General features: G+C 40.1%; 1 protein-coding gene across 3 annotated transcripts in view; it reads right to left on the bottom strand.

Moving 5' to 3' along the window:
• The window catches only part of CAPZB (capping actin protein of muscle Z-line subunit beta), a 97,605-nt gene that overhangs the window by 10,642 nt on the left and 59,964 nt on the right, over window positions 1-26,999 (bottom strand). For all 3 annotated transcript variants that reach the window (XM_067567528.1, XM_067567529.1, XM_067567530.1), the window contains exons 4-6: window positions 22,870-22,983; window positions 6,154-6,295; window positions 5,523-5,639 (exon numbers count right to left, since the gene is read on the bottom strand). In XM_067567528.1, coding sequence (XP_067423629.1) covers window positions 5,523-5,639; window positions 6,154-6,295; window positions 22,870-22,983 — 373 coding nt within the window. The remainder of the gene's footprint in view (window positions 1-5,522; window positions 5,640-6,153; window positions 6,296-22,869; window positions 22,984-26,999) is intronic.

The following is a 26,999-nucleotide window of genomic DNA, read 5'->3' as shown; positions in this document are numbered from 1 at the left end:
CCAGCTGCCCCACTTGAGGCAGGGCCCATTCCCAAAACTCAAGTTTATCTTTTCACTGCAGACATACAATATTAAAGAGCAAATACTAGAAGATGTTTAGTTCACTCAAATAAATAGCTCATAGAAAAATAATTGTGTTTATCTGACAACACAAAAACACTAGGAAACCTCATGTAAAGTTAAAGATGAAAATAAACAAAGAGCCAAAAATCAAAATAAGTTTCAATTTTAAGTTTCAACTCTCTTTTTTAATTTACTTCCCCTAAGACTCAAATTTGATTTGAACCAGTTCAAACTGGTAACTGAATTGGGTTTTTTTTGGGTGGCTTGAACCGAAATTAAACCCAAACACACTGAATGCAACTGAACTCAAACCTGAACTGAACCAAAATAAATACTGGTTTGACTCCCTGCCCCAGAGACAGCACATTTCGGAAACTGGGCATCTGCTATGGGAGAGCGCAAGGTCTGTGACTACCAGAACTTTTAAGATCTCTCTGGTGGAAATACATTCCCCTACTTCTCACTTAGATCTACAACATCTGGAAATCAGTGGGATAGGCCTTTACATGAAAGCTCTACTTGATTAAAATATATGGCTTGCCTAATTGCAGAGCACAAGTTTGGGAGGCTTTTCCTATTATGATAAATGGCAGAATGTCTGTACTGGTGTTTTATTGCACAGCAATATATCACAGGGCACTTCTCCCTGAACACAGGGAAAGCTCAGCTTGCAACAGACCAACCTTCATCCAGCAGTGCAAGTGTTCCACCTTCACTATTTATGTATTTCAAATCTGAAAATCAGCACACACATCTGTGGCGCTTTAATCTGAAATCCCAGGCTGCATTTTCCCTACAGATTTATATTTTCCCCTTCCCACACCTCCAGATGTGGATAAACTACAACTTGTGAGCCAGCTTCCTTCTCAGCAAACTGGCACTTTCTTGCAATGTACAACCTAACTTCACAAAAAACACAGGTTCTTTGTGCATAATAAGAATCTCAGAACGGCACCTGTTAGTTTTACCTCTAAACTGGGAGCACCCACGCTTTGCCCAACTAAAGACCATTTTGACTATTTGCCAGAAGCCTGAAGGTTACAACTACTTTGCATAAACTGGAGTAGGATGGAGCAAGCTGTTCTTATCTTGAATAAAAGTGCAGACTACTGAAACCACTCCTCAGCCCCCCAAAAATTGTCAAGCTACACAAGTATTTCCAACGTGTAAAAAAAAAAAGGAGGGGTCATGATTTTTCTCAGAAACTGACAACACACAGCATGTAGCCAGGCTCACTTGTATCCACTGGAGGACAGCATACAAGGCAATGGGATTTGACCTAAACACAGCTGGTATTTTTTCTTGTTAGGAGCTGTACTTTTATCTGCAAGTTAAAGGTGGCCTATTTCACTTTCCGTGGTGCAACTACTCCCTTCTGTTGTTCTTAGTCAATGCAGACTGCATATAATTCACTGATTCACTCTGTCCCTTTCTGAGTTGCAACCTCAATCCTTCTATTTACTGAAGCCTGCCAATGTCGGATGTGAAACTGGGAGTTACTTCCTCTGTCCTGGCCTGCACTGCCTCAATTTGGAGTTCTCTTGAACTGGGTCCAAGCTTGTCTCCAGAACATAAAGTGCCTGGGACTGCATCTTTGCTTAGGCAACTGCACAAATAAAATTCTCATGCTGACATTTCATGCCTTTTGGGGTGGACTGTAATGATAAAAGTCTACCTTTTCTCCTTTCAGCCCAACAGAAGTCTAGTTCTGCAAAGAATAAGAGGGTGACTATACTTCCATTGCATAAGTGGCTACATACATACGTATAGAGCTGAGCAGGAAACTGTCTTCCTATTCCCATGAGAATTTCTGTGATTTCAGTAATTTTTTCCTCATCTTGAATCAGGCAAAAAAGTAAAAATCTCAAAAATATTTACAAATGGAAACCCCCGAAAAGTTTCTGATAAGGTCAATCAAAACACTGTTTTAGTTTCAATCTTCTTAATTTATCGTAAAAGAAAACAAATGTAACTTAAAATTTCAAAACAAAAAGTTGTTTGAAACAAAGTATTCCTTTTTTGGTTTGAAAAGTAGCAAACCAACTAAGTTTTCATCTCTCCAATCAGAAGCAAAGAAAAGCAAAGCTTCCCCTGCAAATTTTATTTTTAAAAGTTAATCTTACATAACCACCTCCAAATATAAAAACCAGAACATTTGTAAGTGCAAAAAAGTACTGTTGTGGCACATGGAGTGGTGCAGAACTGCAATGTGTATTTAAATAGCAAAACCTTTAGAGCTGTCAAGGATTCTTGTTTGAATGGATAAGAACAGGTATGTCAGTTCTTACTCTAAGTGTCATGCAAACAAATATTTTACAGTGAAATTACAGTGCCACTAAATTCACATGGGTTACATATTTACCTCCAATATAATTTCACCAAAGTATAACATCCAGATTGCCCATATCCAATGTTTAGAATACTCAGGAAATGGCTTGGGGAAAGCCACTCATAATAAACATTTTTGGAAAATAAACAGTTATTCTCCAACTAGAATATACATTATTCAAGAATAACCTAACTGACCCTTCAAACAGATGAGCAGTTTGGGCAAGACTAGGATTCTGTTGCAGAAATGCAGAAAACCACTATTCCAAAGAAACACACAGAGTCCAGATGAAGACAGCAAAAAAAAGCAGCAAGCAAGGAAGAGAGGACCACAGCAGGACATATATGGTCTCTATGCTGGGCAACAATACTCTGCCAATGAAAAAGGACTGCAGAAGAGAAATACCATGTGAGGATCGAGAAAGGAAACTCCTTCACCCCACTGTCCACGCATGTAACAGTAATGCTGGATTGGCCATATGAAGAATAACCTCAGGCACAGTGTAGACAACAGGAATGGGAATTAATGAGGCGCAAGTGTTTCCATTCCAAGCTGCACATGGTTCCCATAGCACAGCACCATAATATTTAAATGTGAAACTTGTCCAGCTATTTGGAGCTGCCAGAGCGGGTAAATTAGGAGGCATTACATTAGTTGTTCCTTTGCACCTGCTTCTTCCACCAACCCAGTCATTGGTGGAAAGTACACAATTTGTGGCAAGGAAACCAAATTGGCTTCAAACAATGACTCTCAGTCAAATTCCCTTTTGAGTCATCAAAGCTTTTCTCTGCCATCAAATCACAAGCCAGAGTATTTTGGAGCTTGTGAACACTGAAAAGGTTACAATGAAACACAGGGACAGATCTGCTGTTCTTGTTTCAGGCCTCAAGGTGGTCAATGCAGTACTAGTTTAAATAGAGAGTTGACCAAACCAGTTAAAAGTTTACATAGCCAAAGTTATTCAAAACTATACTGGTAACCTGACATACAGAGTGTCTTCAAAATGCCAGTGGTAAGATCCAATTAAGGACCTGATTCAATTAAAAACATGATTTTATGTGTTGAACTTTATGGTAGACTGTATAACAAACCTACCAAAGAAAATACATAGGTCTGTTCCTAGGCATAAGATACAGCTTAGGTGATGGGATACACAGGTTTTGAAGCATGAAGAGAAAAGTACTCTAGTTGACAACTCCAGCCACCTCAAAACAAAATGCTGATTACACACTATGTCCTAGACAGACATACAACTACCTCAGAGCTCCTGCACACACAGCAGAATAGCTCTTCAAAAGAGCCTGATGATTTTCTGATTATCCATTTGCACTCAATTCTCACAAAGCTATTTTCCATAAATAAAACTACTATGGCATTTGCAAAGCAGAAAATCTCAGGCCTGAAGCTAACTTGAGTGTCAGAGTTTTCCATTGTTTGTGCAGAGGTAGTGCATCATTACCCTAGTGGCTTTTTTATAGTTACTTACATTGGAAGCAGGCCTCTGCTTTAATGCATCACATATGAATTACATGATTGGTTGTTAAAATGATGACAGAAGCATGAATTTCCTCATTAAAACCCAGAGAGTGAAAGTCAAACTAAACAAAGCCTAGTAGTGCAGGCCAAGGTGCACTGAGGACAAGCATTCTCAACAGGCTATTGTTTTCCTTGGCATGAGCTGTCATACAGTGCAAGGCCATGGCCACAGTCAAATCCTTGGCCTCCATTTCACAGCTATGATTGGAAGTATTAGAAAGGCCTAGAAGTAATTATTTGTCCCGGTCACCATAACCCAGGCATAATTACTATAAACATTTTAAAAGAGTACGTAATTCACAACTGTCTCCAGATGCGTATTTTTTTTTTTTTTTTTTACTTTCCCATCAGTTTCTTCTGTAATTCAACAAAGAAAAATCATAGCGGTCTATGGCAAACTTTTAGTGCTTCCAATAGCAATACAGTGCTTCAGTTCTGTTCTATGGACACATGCCCCTTTCTCCCTTCGCCTGGTACAGACACACACACACACACACAACATTAATTGTTCTATTTATTGTAGAGTATGCATTGTCTGCCTTATCGCAGGCAATGTGTTACCGGTATTTCAATTAACCACTATTGTCCACAAAATGTGCCTTCAGCAGCAACACTTATGACTATTTAAACAAACTGGGCATCCTACTCACAAAAGACTGCAGAAAAAGGTCAATGCAATTAAAACACTGGTGTGAAGAACCAACACTTAAAAGGAGGGATCAATAGGATTTGTTTTACAACATTCAGGTACAGTAGCAGCAAATCACTTAGATAAGTACTGTGTATCTGAAGTCTTAGGAAAATGCAAAGAAAGTTATTATAATCAACAATCACAAGAATCCATGCAAGATACAGGATTAATCTCACAGGCCAGGCTGGCTTTAGATAGAGACATGTTTATAATGCAGCCTGATCTTGTAAGTGCAGGCAGGAGCAAAATGAATAAGTCCACCTGTAGCTATGCAAGATCTAACCTAAAGGATATTCATCATGAAAGCAAGTAAGTAGAAGCTGTGAAAATTCAGCAAGGCCACCCCAAGCACAGCATTAAAAGACTGACAAGGAAACCCAAATTCCTACTGAATTTATTATTTTTGTTGAGTGTGTTACCACTGGCAAGGGAAGCGTCATGTGGTAACGGAGCCACTGAAAAGTGTTACTTGTCTTAATGAATTGTGATCGCAACAGGAAAACCTCGCTATGTATACAGCGCCTAACACAATGGGGCCTCTAATCCTGATTGGGGCTTTTGGGTGGTATGGCAATACAAATAACGAAAGACATGTCTTAGGTTTGTAAGACACTCTGGGTAGGTCTACTGAGGGATAGAAAACCCAAGGCTGGCCTGGGTCAGCTGACTCTGCTCAGGGGGTTGCGAGCCAGGGCTGAAGAAAAATCACTGTATAGATATTTGGGCTTGGGCTGGGGACCCTGTGAGGGTGCAGGGTCCCAGAGCTCAGGCTCCAGCCTGAGCCCTACTACCTACATTGCAATTTTTAGCCCCTCAGCTCAAGCCCCACAGCCAGCTGCAGCTATGCTGTGGATCTTTTATCCCTGTGTAGACACACCCTCTAATGCTAGCGTATTGTAGTACCTGTCTGGTAAGGCTCCCTCCAAGGTTCATAGTACCGGAACCAGTTTTGTTAGTCTGCAGCCATAGCATCACCGTGGAGGTCAACTTGTAATGGGCAGTGCGACCGCTGGACTTTTCCTGAAAGGAAAGAGGTGGGAAAGAAGGTGGAGAGACGTTAAAACCTAAAGGTGGCAAAGCATGGGAGGGTCACAGCTGCAGGATTGAAATGAACAGCTGAATAGCCACACTGAAGTCAATGTTTCATATTTTAAAATGGACACACACACACACACACACACACACACACACACTTTTCTAAAGGCAAATTAGTTTGAACAATTTAACTCCCTAATACCCTCTTTTTATTACCTAATCAGTTATATTTATCTGTAGACCTTTAAATTAAAAAAGCTCATGGTCACATGCACAGAAAAGAACATATTTTCAGTCCTCCTGGGATCTTTTTGATTACAGCCCTGACTTATCTTCATCCAAATCGCCTAAGGGAATTTTAAAAAATTAATGGAGGAAAGGTTTACACAGCCCCAACACAATATTGCATTGTTCAGCTGAACACCTGTGCCTCTTAATTGTCTGGAATTAACTGGCTTTTGTTTTTATTTAGAAAGATCAGCTGTACCAAAGACTGTACCTGAACTTCCACAACGTGAATGGAATCCCAGCACCCCTTAATCTTCTTTGATCCATCTCCAGCTTTCTTAATAAGGATCACACCAGCAAAGCCATGATCCAGATCCCAGAGGTAGACAGAGGAGACTCCACCTTCAAAATACCTGCAGGAAGAAGGCCAATATGTATAAGTGAGCAGAATCCAAGACTGAGCCACAGAATAAAGATCCAAGATAAACAAAAGTCTCCAAATTTCAGAAGAAAAAAATTTGGAGTGCTGTTAAGAACTTACTAGATACCCAAGAACTTAACAGTTTGAATAATTTTACATCGTTCATTTTAATAACATTCATATTCTCTTAAGGAGAATAAAAACCTTACATGGGTTAGTGAGAAACAGAGGTAGTTATGGGTTTCTATCCGACTCGAGCAAACAACTCTTCTGATTCCAATTAACTGCAACAGCTGTTCCAGAACAAGCAACAAACCAGGCTGAAAGCAAAGACTATTTTATAGTATAGCTTTTCCTTCTCACTACTGAGAGAGTCTGGACGTTCTTTATAGCAAAGTCTGCTAATTAAGACAAAAGGGAGCAAATAGGTGGCTTTATGCTGCAGTCTGAGGTTTGTGTGAAGAAAGCTGACATTTTGATTTATTGCTATCAGAGTTAAACTGAAACCAAAGTTCTTAGAAACAAAGGGCCAGTTGAACAGACGACTGTTGTGCCAGCCAGAGTGACCACTATTGATGGTGCCACACCACGTATTGTGTAGTAAAGTTTCCAGATTTGGTTCAATCCTGTGAATACACAAATTTCTGGGCTGGGCCTGCAGACTGTGCCACGTAGGGTCAGGGCAGGCACCCTTTCATGTGTCCATGGACAGTTTAAGCGTATGGTGTGCAGGGATGTTTTTGTCCCTCCTGACAACATGGCTGAAAAGAATGTACCACTACTTTTCAACATGAGTGACTGAAGGCAAGCCAGATCTCTGTGAGCTGATGACATATTGCACAAAGTCAAACCAGTTTATGCTCAGAATGAGGCTGACAGCACATATATAATGTCTCTAGCCACTCCAAGGCTGCCTGTAAGAGGGGCCAGGTTTCTGACCCATACAGCGATACAGATAGTACACAGACTTGATAGATCCTGAACTTTGCATCCATAAGCAAGACATGGATTTCATGCAGAAAGCGGGTACTTTGCCTGATGCCCACAGTCATCAGTACGTGCATGGTGCAGCACACATTCATAAGGTGTTTGTTTTCCTTCTGTCCAAGGCCTGGTTCATCAATGAACAAGGAGAGCCATCTGGTTTCATGATGGGAATGTTAAAAGGCTGTCTATGGCTGCCACTCAGGTACGTAAGACTCCACAGGCAGACTGTCATACTTCAGGCTGTCTTCTGCTTCATCACCCAGAGACTTGATGCCATGTTTTGTTGTGGCCAAGAAAATGTCTTTCAGCTGTTTATGTACTTGTGTGCTTTTGCCTTTTTCACTAACATATCAGAGATCTTTTCAGAAAGCCAAGGTTTTTTACATGGCCATCTGATGCCAATTGTTCCATTGGTGGGCACGTAATAAAGTATTTTGTATACCACTTGAGGCAGGCAATCTCCATATTGTCCAAGAAGGTATTGACTAAGTTTAAATATTAGTTCACCTGGTATCCTGCCTGGGAGCTGGTGGTAAACCAGGGAATAAACCTAAAACACTGAATCTCATTTCTTTAGTGGCCAAAAAGTACATTCTTGCAAAATTGTGAGAACTATGAACTCTGTAAAACCCCACACCTGCTCTTTTGCTGATCTAACTGCTTTACACCTTTAGTATCATGTTATACATGTGGTGGATGAAATATCCACTGTAAAGTAAGCATAAATATAGTAGGAATCGGGGAGCATATGATTAAATTTTTGCTTTTAGCAGACTGCAACTGTAATCCTGTAGCATTTTAGCATGATAATTGGTACACAGTTGCTTCTTCCCAATTTAGCAAGTGTCTATTGTGAATCTCAAGCTCTCCTTGTGCAAGAGATGTAAAACATTCATATTCTCCCACAGTGCACAGAAAACTCAGATTTTGGTAATTTAACTGCCACAGCAAAGAATTTCAGTCCCCGCTTCTCTTTACTTTGTACATACATGACTTACACAGCTACAAGAGTTCAACATTCATATCATAAGGTTTAAGATTTGTCATACCATTTAATAGCATGATTTTAATTTGGATTGTTTATGCTTTCCTGTTTAAATAGTCTCTCATACTGCTAGCTATTATTCACGACTGGACATAATGTATAAATTACCAAACATACAATTACAAACATTCAATATTATAGTAGTTAGTTTCCAGTGAGGGACCATCACTATGTATCAGCAAGCACAGATTTCGCATTTAGTAACAAACAAGCATATAGCACTGTCCTATGAAGTATTGTTATCCAGAGACATTATTGCATTAAAAAGGAAAAACCCTTCAACTGAGCAGACATGCTGATGCCAGAACTCTGTTGGGCTACAAATAACCATTCATTTCTCCTGAGGCATTTCGGAATGGATTTTAACTTCTCCATTGATCAATGTGTTTTCTAAGGAACTGCAAGGCACAAGTTCCAGCCTGACTGATGCTTCATTGGAAAAGAGAAGAGAAGAGAAACCACATCTGCCTCCATAGCAAGTGTGCTAAAAAATCACTGTGGGTGAACTGGCAGTCAACGAGATTATTAAAGGATATACAGACAGTTTCCCCACTACACATTTTATGAGCTTGCTCTGAGCCTGAAACATTAATTAAGAGAGGGGCTACAAGAAGGTTTTTGGAAATTTATTCTTACCTACTGTACTTTGATCCTAATGACATGAAACAGGAAAAAATAATTTTTATGTGGTTCACATTTATGAGATTTTACATAAAGGCTTTTGTGGGTATTTTAAGAATGTGCTAAAATGTTGTTTGAAACCACATAAAACCATCTGAAGAACCTCCCGCCAGAACTAACAGCATACACATGGAAACACTTTAACTAGTCTTTGTATATTTAATGAATCAAATATAGTATTAATATTGTTTTAAATACTAACATACTATTTCAATAAAGTTACTTTGCCATAGCCGGCTTAGGTATCTTGAGACCCAAACGACAATGCAAACAATTGAATGCAGTCATGTTCTAGATACAGTGGGATAAATATTAGCCAAAGTCTGCTGTACGCTTCACCAATATTTTATTATTCCAAAAATTCACTGGTGTTCCTGAGGAGAAAGTATATAGTATCATTGATCAGAAGCACTAAATTTCAGCCATAGTCATACAGAGACTAAATTTTAGATTTCAGGGTCTCTTCCTCCCTAATCAGAGTTTTTATAACACATATACCGGTGTGGGACACGTCTGAGAAATACCCAGAAAGTCAAGCTTAAAGAGCAGAACATTTCTTTAAACTGGCTTTCTCCAGGAAAAATAAAGATGATTCTACAGGTTAAGTGGCCACAATATAACAGAAAACTGGACAGACACAAATTGGCAGGAATTGAATACTACATTTGTAAGCATGAATTTGCTGCACAAAGATTGGACTATATCTAAGAAAGTCTGTCAGCCATAGATAAGACAAAGGCACTTATTAAAAACTAAGGAGAAAGGTGGGTTACTGACTTGGAAAATTGTGCTGTATGGCATACACTGATGCTTTCTATAGTGAAGAAAGGAAAAGCATGGGTGAACTGGAAAACAGGGTCAGGTCAAGGGAACTACAAACAGTGAAGAACTGGAATCTATCAAGGACCTTCTTCTCTGAGAGAACAGTCTACATGAATTCCTATTCTTGATACATGCCCCTCTGAGTTTTCTGGGTAGTAGTGCCTGTAACTGCAGTGAGGGGCAGATTATCTTAAATCTTCCTCGGAAGCATCTGGTAGCTAACAACTGTCAGAGGCAGGATTAGGGTGACCAGATAGCAAGTGTGACAAATCGGAATGGGGTGGGGGTCATAGGCATCTATATAAGAAAAAGCCCCAAATATTGGGACCGTCCCTATAAAATCGGGACATCTGCTCACTCTAGACAGGATACTGATTAGATGATCCACAGGTCTGATTTGGCATGGCAATTCTTATGTTCCTGAGCAACTTCCAGTGCTTTGCAAGGCTTCCCAAATGAGAGAATACATTTTTTCAAAGCTAATAAGAATAGCTGGGAACTCAAGTCTACCTCAGTTTAAGGACTCCAGATTATACTTTGGTATGGAAAAGCAGGGGCAAGATTTTGCAACAAGGAAATACTAAAAAAAACACAGCATGTTGGTTGGGCTAACCAGCCAGCCCCTTTATCAGAAATCAGAAGGCTGCACTGCTGATTTACACACATCCCTATATTATGGAGGATTCAGGGGGTAACCAACCTTCAATAAAGACTGCTGAAAAACTGTTGTTTCAGAGATTTAAAGTTATGTTTCAGGAAATATTTACCATGCACAAGAGATTGATCCATGGAATTATTGAAAAGGCATTAGATCCAATAGATCAATAGCTCTCTCCATATAACATTTAGAGTAGCATGTCATTTTTCACTGGAAGTCCCTTGTAGTTTGAATGTCATGGTCAGGTATCCAGCTTCTATGTCCATTACTCCTCAACCACAGAACTTCTGGAAAAAAAGTTTTACACTAAAAATGTCACACTAAAAAAAAAAAAAAAAAAAAAAAATGACCTACTTTATGAATCTGAGAATAAAAAAATATTTAAGTTAAGAGAGATCCAAACCTTTATGAAGTGTTTGAAGTTTAGGAGGGTGGACACATAGGATGGAAACTTGTTTAAGGAACTCCAGAGAGTTCAAGGTTGGCCAGAACAAAGTTACAACTTCAGGAAGGTTGGGATAGGGCAGGAAGTTCCCCTTCTCCCCAGTAGCACACCACCAAAAAAAAAGAAAAAAAAAGGACAAATTGATCACTTTATTTTACCATTTAAGAACAGATAATTGATTACATTAGCTTCCAATGGCACCACTTCCCACAACACTTGGTATGAATTTTGGACTCTACCCTAGGAAAGTGAGTTTCCATCACACAGCAATAAAAACAAGCTACGGCTCTCCATTTCATTAGAACCAAGTCACATCCATAAAAACACATGGGCATTTTCCAGCAGGTAATCTAGTGCCAAAGACAGCGGGTGGGTTTTTGTATCTGGCTCATGAGTCTTCCAGCACAACATTCAGCCAAAAAACCTGATGCCAGGTACCAATACCATTTGTTTATGAAAACCATTTTAAAATGTTAAGTGGTGCTTCAGACTGGATTTGGTAAAGTGACACTATTCACTTTGATTTTTTTCTACATAATTATATGGATGCTTCTTGCAATTGCAGGGTAACAGGAGCAGCTGGTCAGCACATAGAAGTGAGTCTCTACATCTTATATCGATATAGGAAAGAGTCCTATTGTCTCCCAAAACCAAATGAGCTTTTGAGGATTCATCTATAAACATTAAAATCACCATCAGAAGGGCTGCTGTTTTTCCGGTAGTTCTAAGTGGTGACTGAATACCACAGGGAGGTCAATAGAGGAATCTACTTGAAGGCAGAAGTTAACTGGCTGTTAGGACAGATGACAGCACAACTTTCATCATGTACTTCCCCCACCCAAAATTAACTGTTCTCTTGCAAATTTGTGTTCTAAGTATAAAGGAAATGGGAAGTTTTAGCAAGAAAAGAGATATTGTCATGCCATTTATTGAAACTAACTGCACATTCCTAGCTCATGCATAGAAAGATTTTAAAGCTGCAGAAAGAGTTCAGTTTTATCATCAGGTAATTTCACCACTGACCTTCTCCCCATCCCAGATTTACAGCAGCAAGAAAATTCAGAATACTGTTCAATAATAAAACAACAGGGATCAGAATGTACAGGACAGTTTGATATGGGAAAATGGGCAGATAATCATGCTTTCTACTGGCTTGAGTAGAGACAATTCAAAGTTATTTTCTTTCCTTCCTCACATCTCCCACACAATCAGGAACATAGCCATATGAAGTTAAGTTGCCTAAATACTTAAAAACATGAAAAAAGATATTTGTGTACTCAGCCCAGCTGTTTTTCCACCACAGTTTAATGAACATGTCCCAAAATATGCCTGTGGATTCTGTACAGGTATTTTACAGAAATGCTTTCCAGCACACACAGGTGCAACAGTCCCATGAGCTAACATACCAATCAAGCTAGGTATGTGCAACTTCAATGCCAGTTACACTTAAGTGCACATCTGGACTGCGGCTGGATGACAAACTGCAAGGAGAGCTGTAAAGAGTAATAATGCTGCATGTTAGGAGAACAGTACTCAAACAATGGCACAGTTAAAAGTCAGAAGTTGCCTAGAAACCTGGATTCAGTGGCTTTCAATACAGTACCATTGTCAAAAATGAAATTCCCCATTTAGTTTTCCCAACCATTCTACAGCACCTCATGCTTGAAATTTCATGACCAAAACCTCTCTGAGAAGTTGCCAGCAAACAGACTACCATTAGCCTTCATACATAAAAGATTGAGTCACCTTATAACACCATGGTCCACCTCCAGTTACAGAACTGGCTCATTAAACCGCAGGAGGCAGAGACTTGCTTGCAAGCCTTTCACCTACACCCATCAGTTTGACCAACAGCAGGCCATTCTGTAGAGAACCCGCTGCATATTTAATGAAGTCTCAGACAAGTTTTACATTCTGCAAACTACAATAGCTCACACATGCTGTTCCAAAATAAACTAGAATTATGTCAGTCTCTTAAGGTACACAGTGGAGCCCGAGACTTGTTTAAATAAGCAGTTCAGCACCTAGAGGGCACATAGTTACAGAAAGGGTCCTGGTGGAGGCCCCAAAATCTAAATACAGTTAAAGGCCTAGCCCTTCCTTCAGGGAAATTAACACAAATACAGTACAGGGATAAGCAGCTTCATACAGCAGTCTTGTGACACACTACAGCTAGGTATGCTGAATTACAGGTCTGCAATACACTGATAGGAATTAGATCTTGAAGGCCCTCAAACTATTCATGCCCTTACAAACTAGATTGGAGAACTCAGGAGCACCACTGTCTACTCCACCTGCAGTTTGGGTGTGAATCTAGTAAGTGGAGGACAAGTCACACTGCTGTTGTAAAGAAAGATGCAATAAACCTAGAGTTGAGCCTCATTAAATCCACCAGCCACTCACCTTTACTGATCTACACAAAACAATCCCTGTATTTGCACTTACCACTTTGAAACGTGTTATTCTTATTTGGAGCATAAAACTGAATATTAAAATATATTTGATAGAAAAGATGGGAGGCCTAAAGTAAAAAACCATGTCTTGTGTACGAGGCATTAAATTTACTGAAATCATGCTTGGCACAGATATTGTATGGCATATTAATTCATACATCAAGTTTACTCTAACCAGTCAGGTTACAACAAGAGCTATTATTCACTGATGAATTAGCCTTCAGAGTCTGAAACAGTTGATTCATTAAAAACACTGTATTCTTTAAGACGTTGTGGGGGAGAGCTTTCAGAGGTACAAATAGCAGTGTAGCACTCATCTCAAACTGAAAGTATCCTCCACCACTTTCTAGGTGCACACGAGAGTCAGCAGATCGAGTGCACAGTGACACTCTTGAGCTCCCCAGTCCAGATCGTAACTGCCAGATATTCCAAGGGCCGATTTCAGATCTAGCCCCTATTTACTGTCTACGGAGCTGTAGCTCAGTCTACCTTGAGAGAAGAGAACATAGAACAATGAATAAATTACTGAAGATTGAAATACTAACCAGAAAAGGGATTTCAGTGTGCAATAAGTGTAGCCAGGAATAACTGGAGAAAGTTACACAGAAAATTTAGTGTGAATATTATGAAAGACTTCCTGATAGCAAAGTAAGAGACTGTGGAATGATTTCCTAAGGAAGTAGCAGAACTCCCTAACATAGGTTTCACTGTCCAAGCAATGAAGGAACGTGTGCTGTGAGGACAACAGATGATCTAACAGGACTTTTCCAACTCTTGTGTTCAGATTCTATACACTAAGGATAGTGCAACATTGGAGCCCAAGGGAGAGAACAACAACTCTGATGTGCATCAGAGTTCTCAAGGGTGCTTTAGAAGTCTGCATACAGATGCACCAACAATGAAGCACTGCAAAAGAGAATCAGGTCAAGAGCAACTTAATTATGTTTCCCAATATGCTCATCTTGCTTTCCTCTTGCCCCTTCTAAAAAACTCATCCCAGCCTGCATAATTACATAGACTACTGCAAAGTTGACTCATTAGGCTTTGAGCTGGCTAAAAGCAAGTTAGGGAAGGGACCTTGATACAGCCGTCTGACTACATACTCTTACATCTTAAGAATTTGCTGGCATAACCGTCCTGTTTTTAATTCTGTAAGCATCTGAACATTAAAGTGACTAGTATTTTGGTGATTTAAGCCTGTCTTATGAAATGTCATCTTGTACTTATCAGTCGGACCCGGAGGCAAGACTCTCATGGGTGACATAATCCTGATGTCACACCCTATTGTGCACAGACTCAGCCAGCAGTGGGATAGAAAGTCAGGTTTCCTTAGTGCTGGGATGCATAACAAACACATCTGGACTCAATCTGCAGAGTCCTCGCTGTGAAAGCCACAGTAACTATCAAGCCTGAAGAGAAAGCCATCACAAAGGGCTAGTAACCATTAATGAGGAACAGTGAGCTAATGGTAATAAAGTTACTTCAAAGCCTTCCATGGGTTTTTAGTTTGGGCAAACTAGGTTTACATCTAAACACAGACAGAACACTTACATAAAGAGCTCACAGCTGCCTAATCTCTTCAAGAACTGAAAGTTACACTGCAGGCTGAAGGAATCTGAGCTTCAATGACTGTACCCCCCAACCCCAATGCACAGTTGAGGGTACAGGTACTGGTAGTTGATGTAAAAACTAAACACCAATTATGCCTCCGACACATGGCATACTCTATTTCCTTAATGGAATCAGGACTGTTCCTTATACAGGAAGCTCAGCTGGTTAAGCCCACATGTAAAAATGTTGCAAGCGGTGCCATATTAGTATTTCTTTCGGGTAGCACCCAGAATGCACTAAGTATTTTCCAAATAGGAAAGGCAAAAAGCATGCCCTGAGGAACTCAATCTAAAAGTCGAATACACCAAGTAAAGGAAAGAGGTACAACAAGCTTGCCAAGATTATTTAGCAAGTTTCCCCACAGGCAATACAGCAGAACAGCATCTTTAGGAGGCACTAACTTAGATTGTAGTGGCACCGCAAACGAGCTCCGAGGGATAACGAGGGATAACATGGAAGAAGGCACAACGACGTATGTGTGAAAAGCTGACATAATAGGTTCACAAGGGCTGGCACCATCAGTAGAATAAATGGGTGCAGCAAAGTGGGATAAGACAAAAGTGGATAAACAGCATTGGGAAGAGATTTGAGGATGTTTACAAGAAGCTTTTGAACACAATGTGACAATGGTGGAGAAGCCAATGTAGGGATTTAAAGAGATGATGTACAAGGTGAAAACAACAAGGTGAACTATTATTTGACTTCAGCAAATGAAGTCTGTACAATACAGAGTTATTAAAACTATAGGCAAAAAAAGGTTGACACCGTTGACTCTAAAAGGAACCGGGTAAGATATCAGCTTGCCTAGGTCAATGGAATTTCATTGCTGTTTCTGACTAGCAGTTACCTCAATCGATCTACTAGAAGTCTTATATATATGTATAGTCACATTCACAGGAGAACTTTGTTGTAGCACTTTTTCCTCAAGCAGGAAGGACAAGAGTGCTGGACGCTTCACTTAGATCATATTGAGGGCCTCTGTAAATCCATGATCTAGGACAGGGTTTCTCAACTGGTCCATGAACCAGCACTGGTCCCTGAGATCTCCCTGACACAATATAGGAAGCCTGAGACGTCGACACAGTAAAGGAAGCTGGTCCCTGGTATTAAAAGGTTCAGAAACACTGATCTAGGATCTTTATGGCAAGGTACCATCAGCAGCACAGTTAATACAAACTGAATGCTTGAATGACGTACTCCATTTTGGACACTAGCTAAGTCTGCAATTCAACAAGGGCAGTGGGTGCTATGAAGTATTACTCAAAACACCACATTTTCAGAAATGAGATGATTAAAACAATGAGAACACTTTGTGATCTTCTTGCAAGCTGTCACAAACAAGGACTTAACAAATCCTACTTAACCCAACAAAGAACAAAGAGATTCCCTAAAATGGAACCTCAACATTTAAAATGTCTCCCATGTTAATGAACTAGCCAAAGGCTGCCAAGACTCATCTTCCTGAAGTTATTTTGTAGAAACAGCCAGACAAGAGACATCTTTCCACAGGGAAGTCTATTTTAATTCACTTCAGAAGCCTCTTCTTCCTGACAATAAGGGAGGATTAGATTACTAAAGGCACTGATTATTTCCAACCCAAACAAAAGAACATGGAATGTAAAATAGTTACATTTATCTAGACTCGCTGGTCCTCGTTATGCTTTGATTTCAAATCAATTGCACTTTAACTTAAGGGCAATAAATTACAACCACCTGTTTGAAGGAATAAACTTCTCAGTGTAGGAAGTGGAGAGTCAAGGATTTAACTGAATTGGGTAAGATGTTAGACTGCATATGGGAGTAATAACTTAATGAACAAAAGGATACCAGGGCATTAGCTTCAGGCAGTATATGAGTTAAACCTGGCAGCAAGAGATCAAAACCAAAGTTACCATTTCAGCAAATGATCTGCATTTCTGTGAAGCACATGAATTTAAGATTATTAATTGTATGGTAGTCAATTATCAGCACCAGGAGTGCAATGGGGGGTACAGATGGGCTCAGGAGGTGGGCAGGGCATGGAGGTGCTTTACTGCCCCCTCCTGTGGGCTGGGGCACAGTGGGCCCCAGGAGCCTGGGGCGAAGACTGGGAAGCCAGTGCGGAGGAATCTCCTCGCTCCAACTGGCGTAGCCAAAGCCCCGTCCCCTGGCACCAGACAAAGCCCACCCCAGCCGCTGGAGTGTGGCCTGGGCAGGGCAGAGACCCCCCCACTCCCGTGTGTGTGTGCTGTGCTGGCTGAATAACCCCTCCACTCCCCAAGACAGCCAGCTCCCTGCTGTGGGAGAGCTCCACGACAGTGAAACAGCAGCTGCAGCCATGCAACTTGGGGACCCCCGTGTACTCCCCAACTCACCCAGGTGGTGCAGCCGCTGCAGAGCATACTCAGCAAAGGAGACCCCAGTGTCCTCCCCTGCTCTGCGCCCCAGGGCAGCGCCACTCACCAGGGAAGCACACAGCATACTGAGTGCATATTATTTCTTTATTATTACGTTAGATTTCCATAAAAAAATGGAGTGTAAAAAACTAGTAGCATGTGGTGGTCCGCGAAACGTTTGGATGTTGAAAAGGGGTCAGCACACTCAAAAAGATTGGGAACCGCTGCCTGAGAGCATCACTGTCATCAAGTAAGTTCAATGAAGAAGGCAAACAGTGTAAGCAACAGCAAGGTACCTTCAAAGTTTTGGTATTATTGTTTTGGGGTGTTTTTTTTGTTATTTTGCCACACTAAGTGTGGCTAAGAGATCTGTTCAATGTGACTGACCTTCTGAAGCGAAGAGAATACGAGTTTCTAGAGTACCATTCAGAAGTGTTTTTGTGTATTTCCTGCAAAGTGATTCGGGTTACTAAGGTGTGTTTCCTTTAGAGCATGAATTTCCTCTTTTTGCAAGACAGACTTTGTCATTTCAATACAAGACCACACTAAAGAAAGTCAGCAGCCTACTCAGTTTTCTAGGTTAACCCATTATAATTCCAAACCTGGTATGAGACATTTTACAGCACTGGGAGGTGTCTGTTGCCCAGGAATTTATAACCACATTGATCCAGTATACTGGAATTGCTGCATCATTCAGTCCTTGACCAGGGCCACAAAAAAGCACTGCCAAACCAGAGGAACCAGTGACACCTTTAGTCAGGTACTGCCAGAATCAGAGCTACTTCTGGCTTTCTAGTGGTCATGCAGTATTTTTTTTTTTCAACTTTAGCAGACCATCAAAACTGCATCACTGCAACTATCATATTGCTTTCTCCTTTCATCCCTCCCCACACTTAAATTCCCACATGATTTCAACAGCTGTTACAGTGGTAACTGCTACAGTCAGTACAAATATTGTTTCTATCTGAAAGCTAGAAATCCTGGTTTTAAAACAGTATATTCTTTTCATATCAGCTGTTTAAGTCATATGCAACTGAAGAAAGACTGGACACTTTTTTAAAAAGCTCCAGTCAACTTGCCATGGCTTGAAATATGTTGGCAGGACCTGTTTGGTGGCCAGCAGGATTAGTCAACACTGAAAATTAATATTTCCGTTCAGTTATGCATTTTTTAAAGTTAGAGCAAACACAGATTGCTAACAGCCAAACCTAGCTATGTGTTTAAGGAAAATTCAGACTCAAGGACTACTATAAAAAATCCTGTTCATATCTCTCCCTGCCTATTTCAGCTAAAAAACCCAATTCCAATTTCAGGAATACTGGACACTTACAATGGTCATATTTCCCTGTCCCGGTTTAAAAATTATCCCTGAGTATAAAGTAATTTTTGTATAATTCAAGAAAATAGAAGCCATACTTTTCTTCCTTCTGGTACACTTCTGAGATGATCAAAGTTGCAAAGAGTCCAGCCCTAACAGCCACTCTTATCTAGTCTGACTGCTCTGCATATCAACGTGAAGCATCTCAGTCATTTCTGACTGATGACATGAGAAAGAAATCTGTGTAAGGAATGCTGCTCACATCCCCTTTAATAATGTAGACTCTCTAAAAGCTGGCCTGCCAAACTGAACATAAGAACTATCATACTGGGTCAGACCAATGGTCAATCTAGACCGTCCTGTCTTCCGATAGTGGCTAATACCAGGTGCTTCAAAGGGAATGAATAAAACAGGTAATCATCAAGTCATGAATCCCGTCGGCCATTTCCAGTCTCTGGCAAACAGCAATCCCTGCCTATCCATCTATCTTCCATGAACTTATCTAGTTCTTTTTTGAACCCCATTATAGTCTTGGCCTTCAAAACATTATCTCGCAAGGAGTTCCACAGGTTGACTGTACATTGTGTGAAGAAATACTTCCTTTTAAACCTGCTCCTATTAATTTCATTTGGTGACCCTGAGTTTTTTGTGTTATGAGAAGGAGTAAACAACACTTCCTTATTTCCGTTCTCCAGACCACACCAGTCGTGATTTTATAGACCTCTATCATATCCCCCTTTACTCATCTTTTTCCAAGCTGAAAAGTCCCAGTCTTATTAATCTCTCCTCATATGGAAGTTTTTCCACACCGCTAATCATTTTAGTTGCTCTTTTCTGTACCTTTTCCAATTCCAATATATCTTTTTTGAGATGGGGCAACCAGATCTGCACACAGTATTCAAGATTTGAGCATACCAGGAATTTATAAAGAGGCAATATGATATTTTCTGTCTTATTATCTCTCTCTTTCCTAATGATTTCCTAATGAATATTGTTAGATTTCCCCCTCCCCTCCCTTTTTTTTTTTTTTTTTTAAACTGCTGCTGCACATCGAGTGGATGTTTTCAGAGAATTATCCACAATGACTCCAAGATCCTTCTTGAGTGGTAACAGCTAATTTAGACCCCCCATCATTTTATACGTATAGTTGGGATTGTGTTTTCCAATGTACATTACTTTGCATTTCTCAACATTGAATTTCATCTGCTATTTTGTTGCCCAGTCTTCCAGTTTTGTGAGATCCCTTTAACTCTTTGCAGTCTGCTTTGGACTTAACTATCCTGAGTAGTTTTGTATCATCTGTAAGTTTTGCCACCTCATTGTTTATCCCTTTTCCAGAGCATTTATGAATATGTTGAACAGTACTGGTCCCAGTACAGACCCCGGGGGACAGCACTATTGACCTCTCTCCATTCTGAAAACTGACCATTTATTCCTTCCCTTTGTTTGCTATCTTTTAACCAGTTACTGATCAAGGAGAGGACAAGACAATTAGTTGAATCCATGGGGATAATCCCCGGTATCCAATAATGAGAGCTATTCAGACTTGAAAATCTATGTTTAAAATAACAAACATTTTCCCTCCTTTAAACTTTAAATACAGGGGGCAGAAGTACATTGTCTGTGCAATGTTGTTCCAATAGAGAATTAATCTAAAGACTTTAGTATCACAAATATTCCTGTTTTCTTCAAGGCTATACTCTCAGAGTCCTCTTGATGAATAAAGAGACCTTGATAGGTCACACTTACCTAAATAGCATATATCACATTGATACCAAATACAGCATAAGCGCAGACTTTTCATGATCTTGCATTTTAACAGTGTACAGTCATGGCCTACATAGGGTATTACAGACAGCACAGGTAGTCATGTCTATAGTTAAGGCTTTCCAGTATTTCCCATTACAAGATCCTATTTTCACTTGCTAATAATTTACCACACTAACCTTTCTGGCTGAAGTTACCCATGGAAGGTGTTTGCCTCAGGCTGATATTGTTTATTTTATTTTTAAGTATCAGCAAAAATGGTTTAACTATTTCCAAGAATAAGATTAGGGAAAAATACATGGCTTTACCCATGTTAAAAATGTTTACACAACCATTTTGTTGAGACACTAGCACTACAATGCTTTGGGGCAGGGACTAAATTTGGCAGGGGTTTTCCTGTATGTCACATGTGCCCTTTGTTATCCCTCTTGAAAAAGGCCCCAACTCGGATAAATAATAAGCTCAGAAAATTTTCAGTTTGCATATGCCACCAGAGACTTGTCAAAGAGAGTTTGGCAGCTATATTCTCTGAAGATTCCACCAAGCGTGCTGTAGGGGCTGAGAGCAGGACTTCCCTTACAACTGTTGCTCCTAGCTGCTGAAGGACACTGGGGTGCCTGGATACCAGAAATGAGAGCAGTCTGTGTGCGCTCTCAATGCTTCCCCTGCTTCCACCCAGGCAAACTGGAATGCAGAGGGGCCAAGAACTTGACCAGGGTGGGACAGCAACAGGAGTAGAAGACTAGGACCAGGAGTTTAGGAGACAGGGATAGAGGCTAGGACTGGCTGGGCAAAGAAACTGAGGGGAAAGAGGACTGGGAGCCAGTGTGGGGAAGGGGCAATTGAGATCACACAAGGACACAGAGAGAGGAAAATAGTGTGTGACCACATAATTCAAGATTGTATCATAACGCACAAGGGGACTGAATTTAAGTTGCAGTCAACCTTAATTCTGGCATTTCCTAACTTTGGGGTGCTTAACTTTGCAACCTTAACATTCTTTAGATGTAGTTTTCTGTGTGTATTATAAAAGTATTACAAAACACGAAGTCAAACAGATTTAAGAATCTCAGTGGTATTCTACAGAAGGCTGCCCTTTTAAAAAAGCACCATGATTTAATATTTTGCCAGAGAAACATTTTTAGCAGGTCAGAAGAACGAAAGAAAGGAAGAGGTCAAGAACTAAAATTCTTTAATTTTTGCCTGCATTTGTTAGTTCCTGAGTAGTCGAAATATTAACTATGGTAAGTCATTATTTACACCTAAGGCTGTGTTTTTATCACTGGCTTCTGGTAACATGCACAAGCCGCTGACATTTGCTCGCATGCTTTTTATACTACCTAGAAATCCCCAATAAATATACAGCATTTATATTTTAGTCTACTACATACATGTGCACTGTGAAATTAATGTAATTGCTATTTACATCCCAGCAGTGACTAAAACCATGGACTACGTAGACCGCTTGCTAAAACTGAAAATAAATCAGGGCCAGTGATGAAAGGGGAGTTCAAACCCAGTCCAACCTCAGCTTTCAAACAAGTTTTTAGTAAGGAAAGCGATTTAGAAATGTTGCCACTAAAACCTTAAAGAGCCACTCACTGTCAATTTACTAGTGCTGAACTATCCCCCAACAATAGGTTTTTCTACATATGATCTGTTAATTCCCACTTTCCCGGCATGTGAGATGGAAACAAGAAGTTACCAAGTAATGGAGAATTAGCCAGTCTAGCCTGCTGGAGTCCAGAAAACAGGGCATTCTACTCCGTTTCAAAGTTTCTAATGAAATTCTGTCTCTGCTGGTGTGAATAAGTATTACCTGGCTGTTCAGAGACATACAAGTCTTACTGAATGATCCTTACACAAACAGCTAAGTTAAAAAACCCACACAACTGAATACATTTAAGTATGTCTGCAAATATGTTTTACAAGAGGATGTACTAGTCAGTGTAAGTCTCTCTTTAAAATTTACTCTCTGCTGTTGGGATTGGTTTTTTAGAAGACTCAGTTTTGGAGCGCTGGGAGAAAGAGGGAGAACAGATGGTTTAAGACTGAACCTGGTCAAGACCAATAAGAACACAGGTCATTCCAGGGCAGGGCTGTAATTAGACAAAGAAATGAATATGTTTCAGGAGGGCCCAGGAAAGAATTTTGCCCCTGTACCTCCTTCAGAGCTTGGCTTCAGTATCAGTTGACATATTTGACCACACTTTACTGATGTTACAAATGAATAAAATACAATAGTCAATAAACCTTTGTGTGCCCTTCTACCTCCAATACATTGCAAGCCACTCTCAAAGGCTGCTAGTGAATGTATTTCCTAGACTCAAAATATATGAAGTCAGAACACGTGAATGACGGAAGCAAAGAAAGCAGAGGGTTCTACATGGCAGAATTGACCTACAAGTCTCTGTACTGGTCAAAGGCATTGTTGGCTTCCACCTCCAGCTTGCGCAGGCGAGCGGATGGCATGGCACCGTCTTCTAGAGGAGGATCGTATTTGTTACTCCATGGTGATCTGTAGGGAGGCAAGGGGGGAAAAAAAAAAAGAAATTTAGACAATCAAGGCAACTCCGAAAGGCTCTGAGAAGTGTAGGCCCAAACCACAGATGTTTGAACTTGCAAGAAGTGTCATTATGAAAGACCATTAATCTGTCATAATCTCATAAACAGCCATATCTGAACATTGATAGAAAGGGGATCCATATTTCTAAAACTTATTTATAGCTTCTAACTTTCCCTATGGATCACCTTTTATCTTTGTGTTACCAATATAAGTACAGTCATGTTTGGGGCTTGGTTTGGGGGGAGGAAGGGGGTATTCCCCCAAGTATGAGTAATTTTCAGTAGTTCCTCTTTGGAATAATGGGTTGATTTTTTTTATGCTGGAAGCCATTTAGCTTTAGCCATTAAAACAGTTTACTTGAAAGATTGTATATATAACATCCATGTGGACTGGGTAGTTTATTTGGGAGTTTTTGTACACCATGAGATTTGTCAGGATTTAAGCCAATACTATAGCTTACAAATAAGATTCAAGTTCTCTTCCACTAACTTGTTTTAAAGCACACATTACTACTATTGTGCATCCATCAGGAACACATTTAAAACTAGTAAGCAAGAATTAACAGGGTTTATAAAGCTGCATGTTTTTGGGTTTTTTTTTAAATTAATCTCTGCAGGTGGCAGAGACTGTGGACTCAGTGAAAGGCTTGGTATTAAGGGGGTTGATGGTGCCTTTTGCCCACCTGTTAAAGAATTTTAGCATTTCCTTTTTATAAACCCACATTCTCCTTTGCATTTGCCCTGTGGGCAACCAATCTATGTATAACCATTGCTAGTTTTAAAAAAGGTATCCCTAGTCTTTGCCTAGGTGCTTTTTAAAACGCTCCTGTAACACACACCAGGTTTAATGTAGTCCATACACAAGGGCCTTTTCCTTCAGTGACCGCTATTTGTTATTAATTTCTCTAAGAGGCGTCTACCTTGACATCTGTTTAATGCAAAGCACAAAGAATAGTCTGTTTTCCTCTGGCCTCTGCTTCCACCACATTTCACTCTCCTCCTACTCCTCTCTGCTGGATTTGGCTCAACAGGTGAGACACTAGGAAGAGCCAAGTCATGTCACAGCCAACCAGAGGAAGACTTTTCAGGCAGCAGTTTCCCATTTAAAAAAAAAAAAAAAAAGAAAAAACTCAGTTGCTTTGGTGAATATTAGAAGACACTATTATTTGTTTACCAGAGAATTCTGTCAAACTAGAAAGATTAACACACAAAACATGGGTTCCCCACCACCGAAAGATGCAGACTTTGGGGCATTCATAAGTGAAACAGCCGCACACATAAGACAGTATAAATATACACCTAAAACCCCAAACCAGACAGCATCAGACAGTTGCAGACAGGATATCAGCCTTTGTCTACCATGCACCCTCTGAAGAATGAATAAAGTAGGACCTGAACCCTATGCAAGCTGCAAGTATACCATATAGCTGCAGCACATATATCTACTGTTTGGTCGTAGTTGCAGCCTCTGTTCCTAAATGCCGCCCTTTCCTCCCCCTCCCTTTTTTTTAAGCACATAAATCCTGGAAATTAAGTTGTGTTTCTGTAATTCCAGATGACATTTTGCTACTCCACCAGGAGAAAGGGAATCAGTGAACAGAAAACCATTGCTGGCCAGAAGAGCCCTTGCAGCTCCCTCCTTTCCAACAATCAATTATGCATTACTTAACAGGGACACTGAACACCTTCCTTTCTCATCACTGCAGTTGTTTTGCCCATCATAAATGAGATTGCATCAAATATTCCAGCTTCCAAGCCAATTATTTATTGGGTGAAAAAAGGTCAGATCACTTGTGAGGTAGACAAGGTGTTTTACTAGGACCAGCTGTGAGAACAGAGCTCAAGGAACACATGGAAAGCAGCTATTGCAGAAATGACCATGGTAAAATGCTGGCTGACTTATAACATGAAGCCCAACAAATTTATAGTCAATCAAGGAAGGTTAGTGAAATGGATCTCTGGAAATGATTTTGTGGGGAGGTTGATCAATTTTTTGTTAGGTTCTCACTGGGTTATTTGATTTGATCTGAGGTAACTGATAGGTCTTTAGTTTATTTATAAAGAATTATCAAAAGCACCCAAAACAGTACGTGGGCATTCTTAAGGCACTTTACTAAAAAATCAAATATACTAGGTAAAACTACTAAACAAGATAGCAGACAAACTCAGGAATGCTATATACTTCTGAAGAGAGGCACAGTTCTGACATTCAAAAGTTCCAACAGACGTTAAACATTCCTCAAATCAGCAGGAAAAAGGATCAAAAAGTATAGAGGACAACAGTGCTCTGAACAAAATCTAATATGCAATTAACCTATCCAAGCTGATAAAATTGCAGGCTCTGATAACTATTCCTTCAGTTTTTATAAGAAGTTTCTTTAACATCACCAAGTATTTACACAAGTGTACAGTTATTTCAAACAAAAACCAGACCATCTAATCTTGAGGCTACAACAACCTGGAACTATGAGAACATTCACATAGAGAATGTTCCTACTATGGTGTCTCCCAGCATTTTGACTTCTCTAGTGCCAACATTTATACATACAGTTAACCTAGCTTTAATAGAGCAAGAGAAAAGGGAACCAGTAAAGGCTACTCACTTCCTACAATGGCACAGAAGTGATGGACCCATTCCAACTCCTTCCTCAGCTGGCACATGACAGCATTGCCTTGGGCTTTTTGTTGTTGTTATCTTACAAGTGCTCAGTTTTGGATCCAAATTTTGTGCATGGATCAATTTATCAAATACCAACTGCAACCATATTGTCTAATATCATCAGAGCCCTTAAAGCTAGCAAGAAGAATCACATACGGCTGTCTATCCCCTATTATCAACATTGGCTTTGGAACGCTTGGCCATCTCTCCTTTCCATCATCTTAATCTATTGCAGGAGTCAAAATTGGAAGCAAACGTAAGATTTTACTTTTGCTGGACAACTTCAACCTCTCCACCTTGGAGAAGAGATCTACCATTTTCTTTTAGAAAGCCATGTAATCCTAAAATTAACTGAAAACTGGAGCCCTTATAAAAAGAAATACTAACAAAAAGCCTATTTCAGAGCTTAACTACTCTTACAGTTAGGAAGCCTTTCCTAATACTCAACCTAGATCTCCCTTGCTGCATATTAAGCTCACTGCTTGTCATCCGACCTTCAGGAGACATGGAGAACAACTTATCACCAGCCTCTATAGCAGCCCTTAACTTATTTGAAGACTTATCAGATCTCCGCCCAGTCGTCTTTTCTCAAGACTAAACATGCCCAGTTTTTAATGCCCATTAAATTCTAAAGATGCCCATCTTTCTTTAGAAGTCGGGTTTTCTAAACCTTTAATAACTTTTGTTGCTCTCCTCTGGACTCTCTCCAATTTGTCTACATCTTTCTTAGTGTGGACACTACTCTAGCAGGAGACAGTACTTGAGCTGAGCCTCACCAGTGCCGAGTAGAGTGGGACAATTACTTCCCAAGTCTTACATGACACACCTGTTAGTACGCCTCATGATAAACCTTTTTTTGCAACTGCACCAGATTGCTGACTCATATTCATTCTGCAACCCACTGTAACTCCAGATCCTTTTCAGCAGTACTACCACCTAGCCAGTTATTCCCCATTTTGTATTTCTCCTTAACAAATTTGACCATGCTTCCAATTTTTGTAGGATTCCTTTTTGATTTTTAGGTCATTAAAGATGAAGCTATATTGGCCATTTACTATTCTTATACAGCTTACGTCGACCACCTAAAGTATGTGTCTCCACTGACGTCAGTTCCACCGACCTAAGTTTCAGTAAAATTCAACTTAATAAAACCACCTCCGCAAGCAGCATAGCACTGAAGTCGAATTCTATGGGTCGAACAAGCGTCAGTGTAGGCAGAGCGCAATGTAAATCGACATCATTGGCCTCCAGGAGGTATCTCATAATGCTGTTGTGACCGCTCTGGACATTCGCACTCGGCTGCACCATGG

The sequence above is a fragment of the Emydura macquarii genome, unplaced genomic scaffold (assembly GCF_026122565.2).
Source record: "Emydura macquarii macquarii isolate MOO-44397 ecotype Brisbane River unplaced genomic scaffold, CSIRO-AGI_Emac_v2 contig_2768, whole genome shotgun sequence".
NCBI classification, from domain to species: domain Eukaryota; kingdom Metazoa; phylum Chordata; order Testudines; family Chelidae; genus Emydura; species Emydura macquarii.
This window is presented reverse-complemented; position numbering and strand designations above follow the sequence as displayed.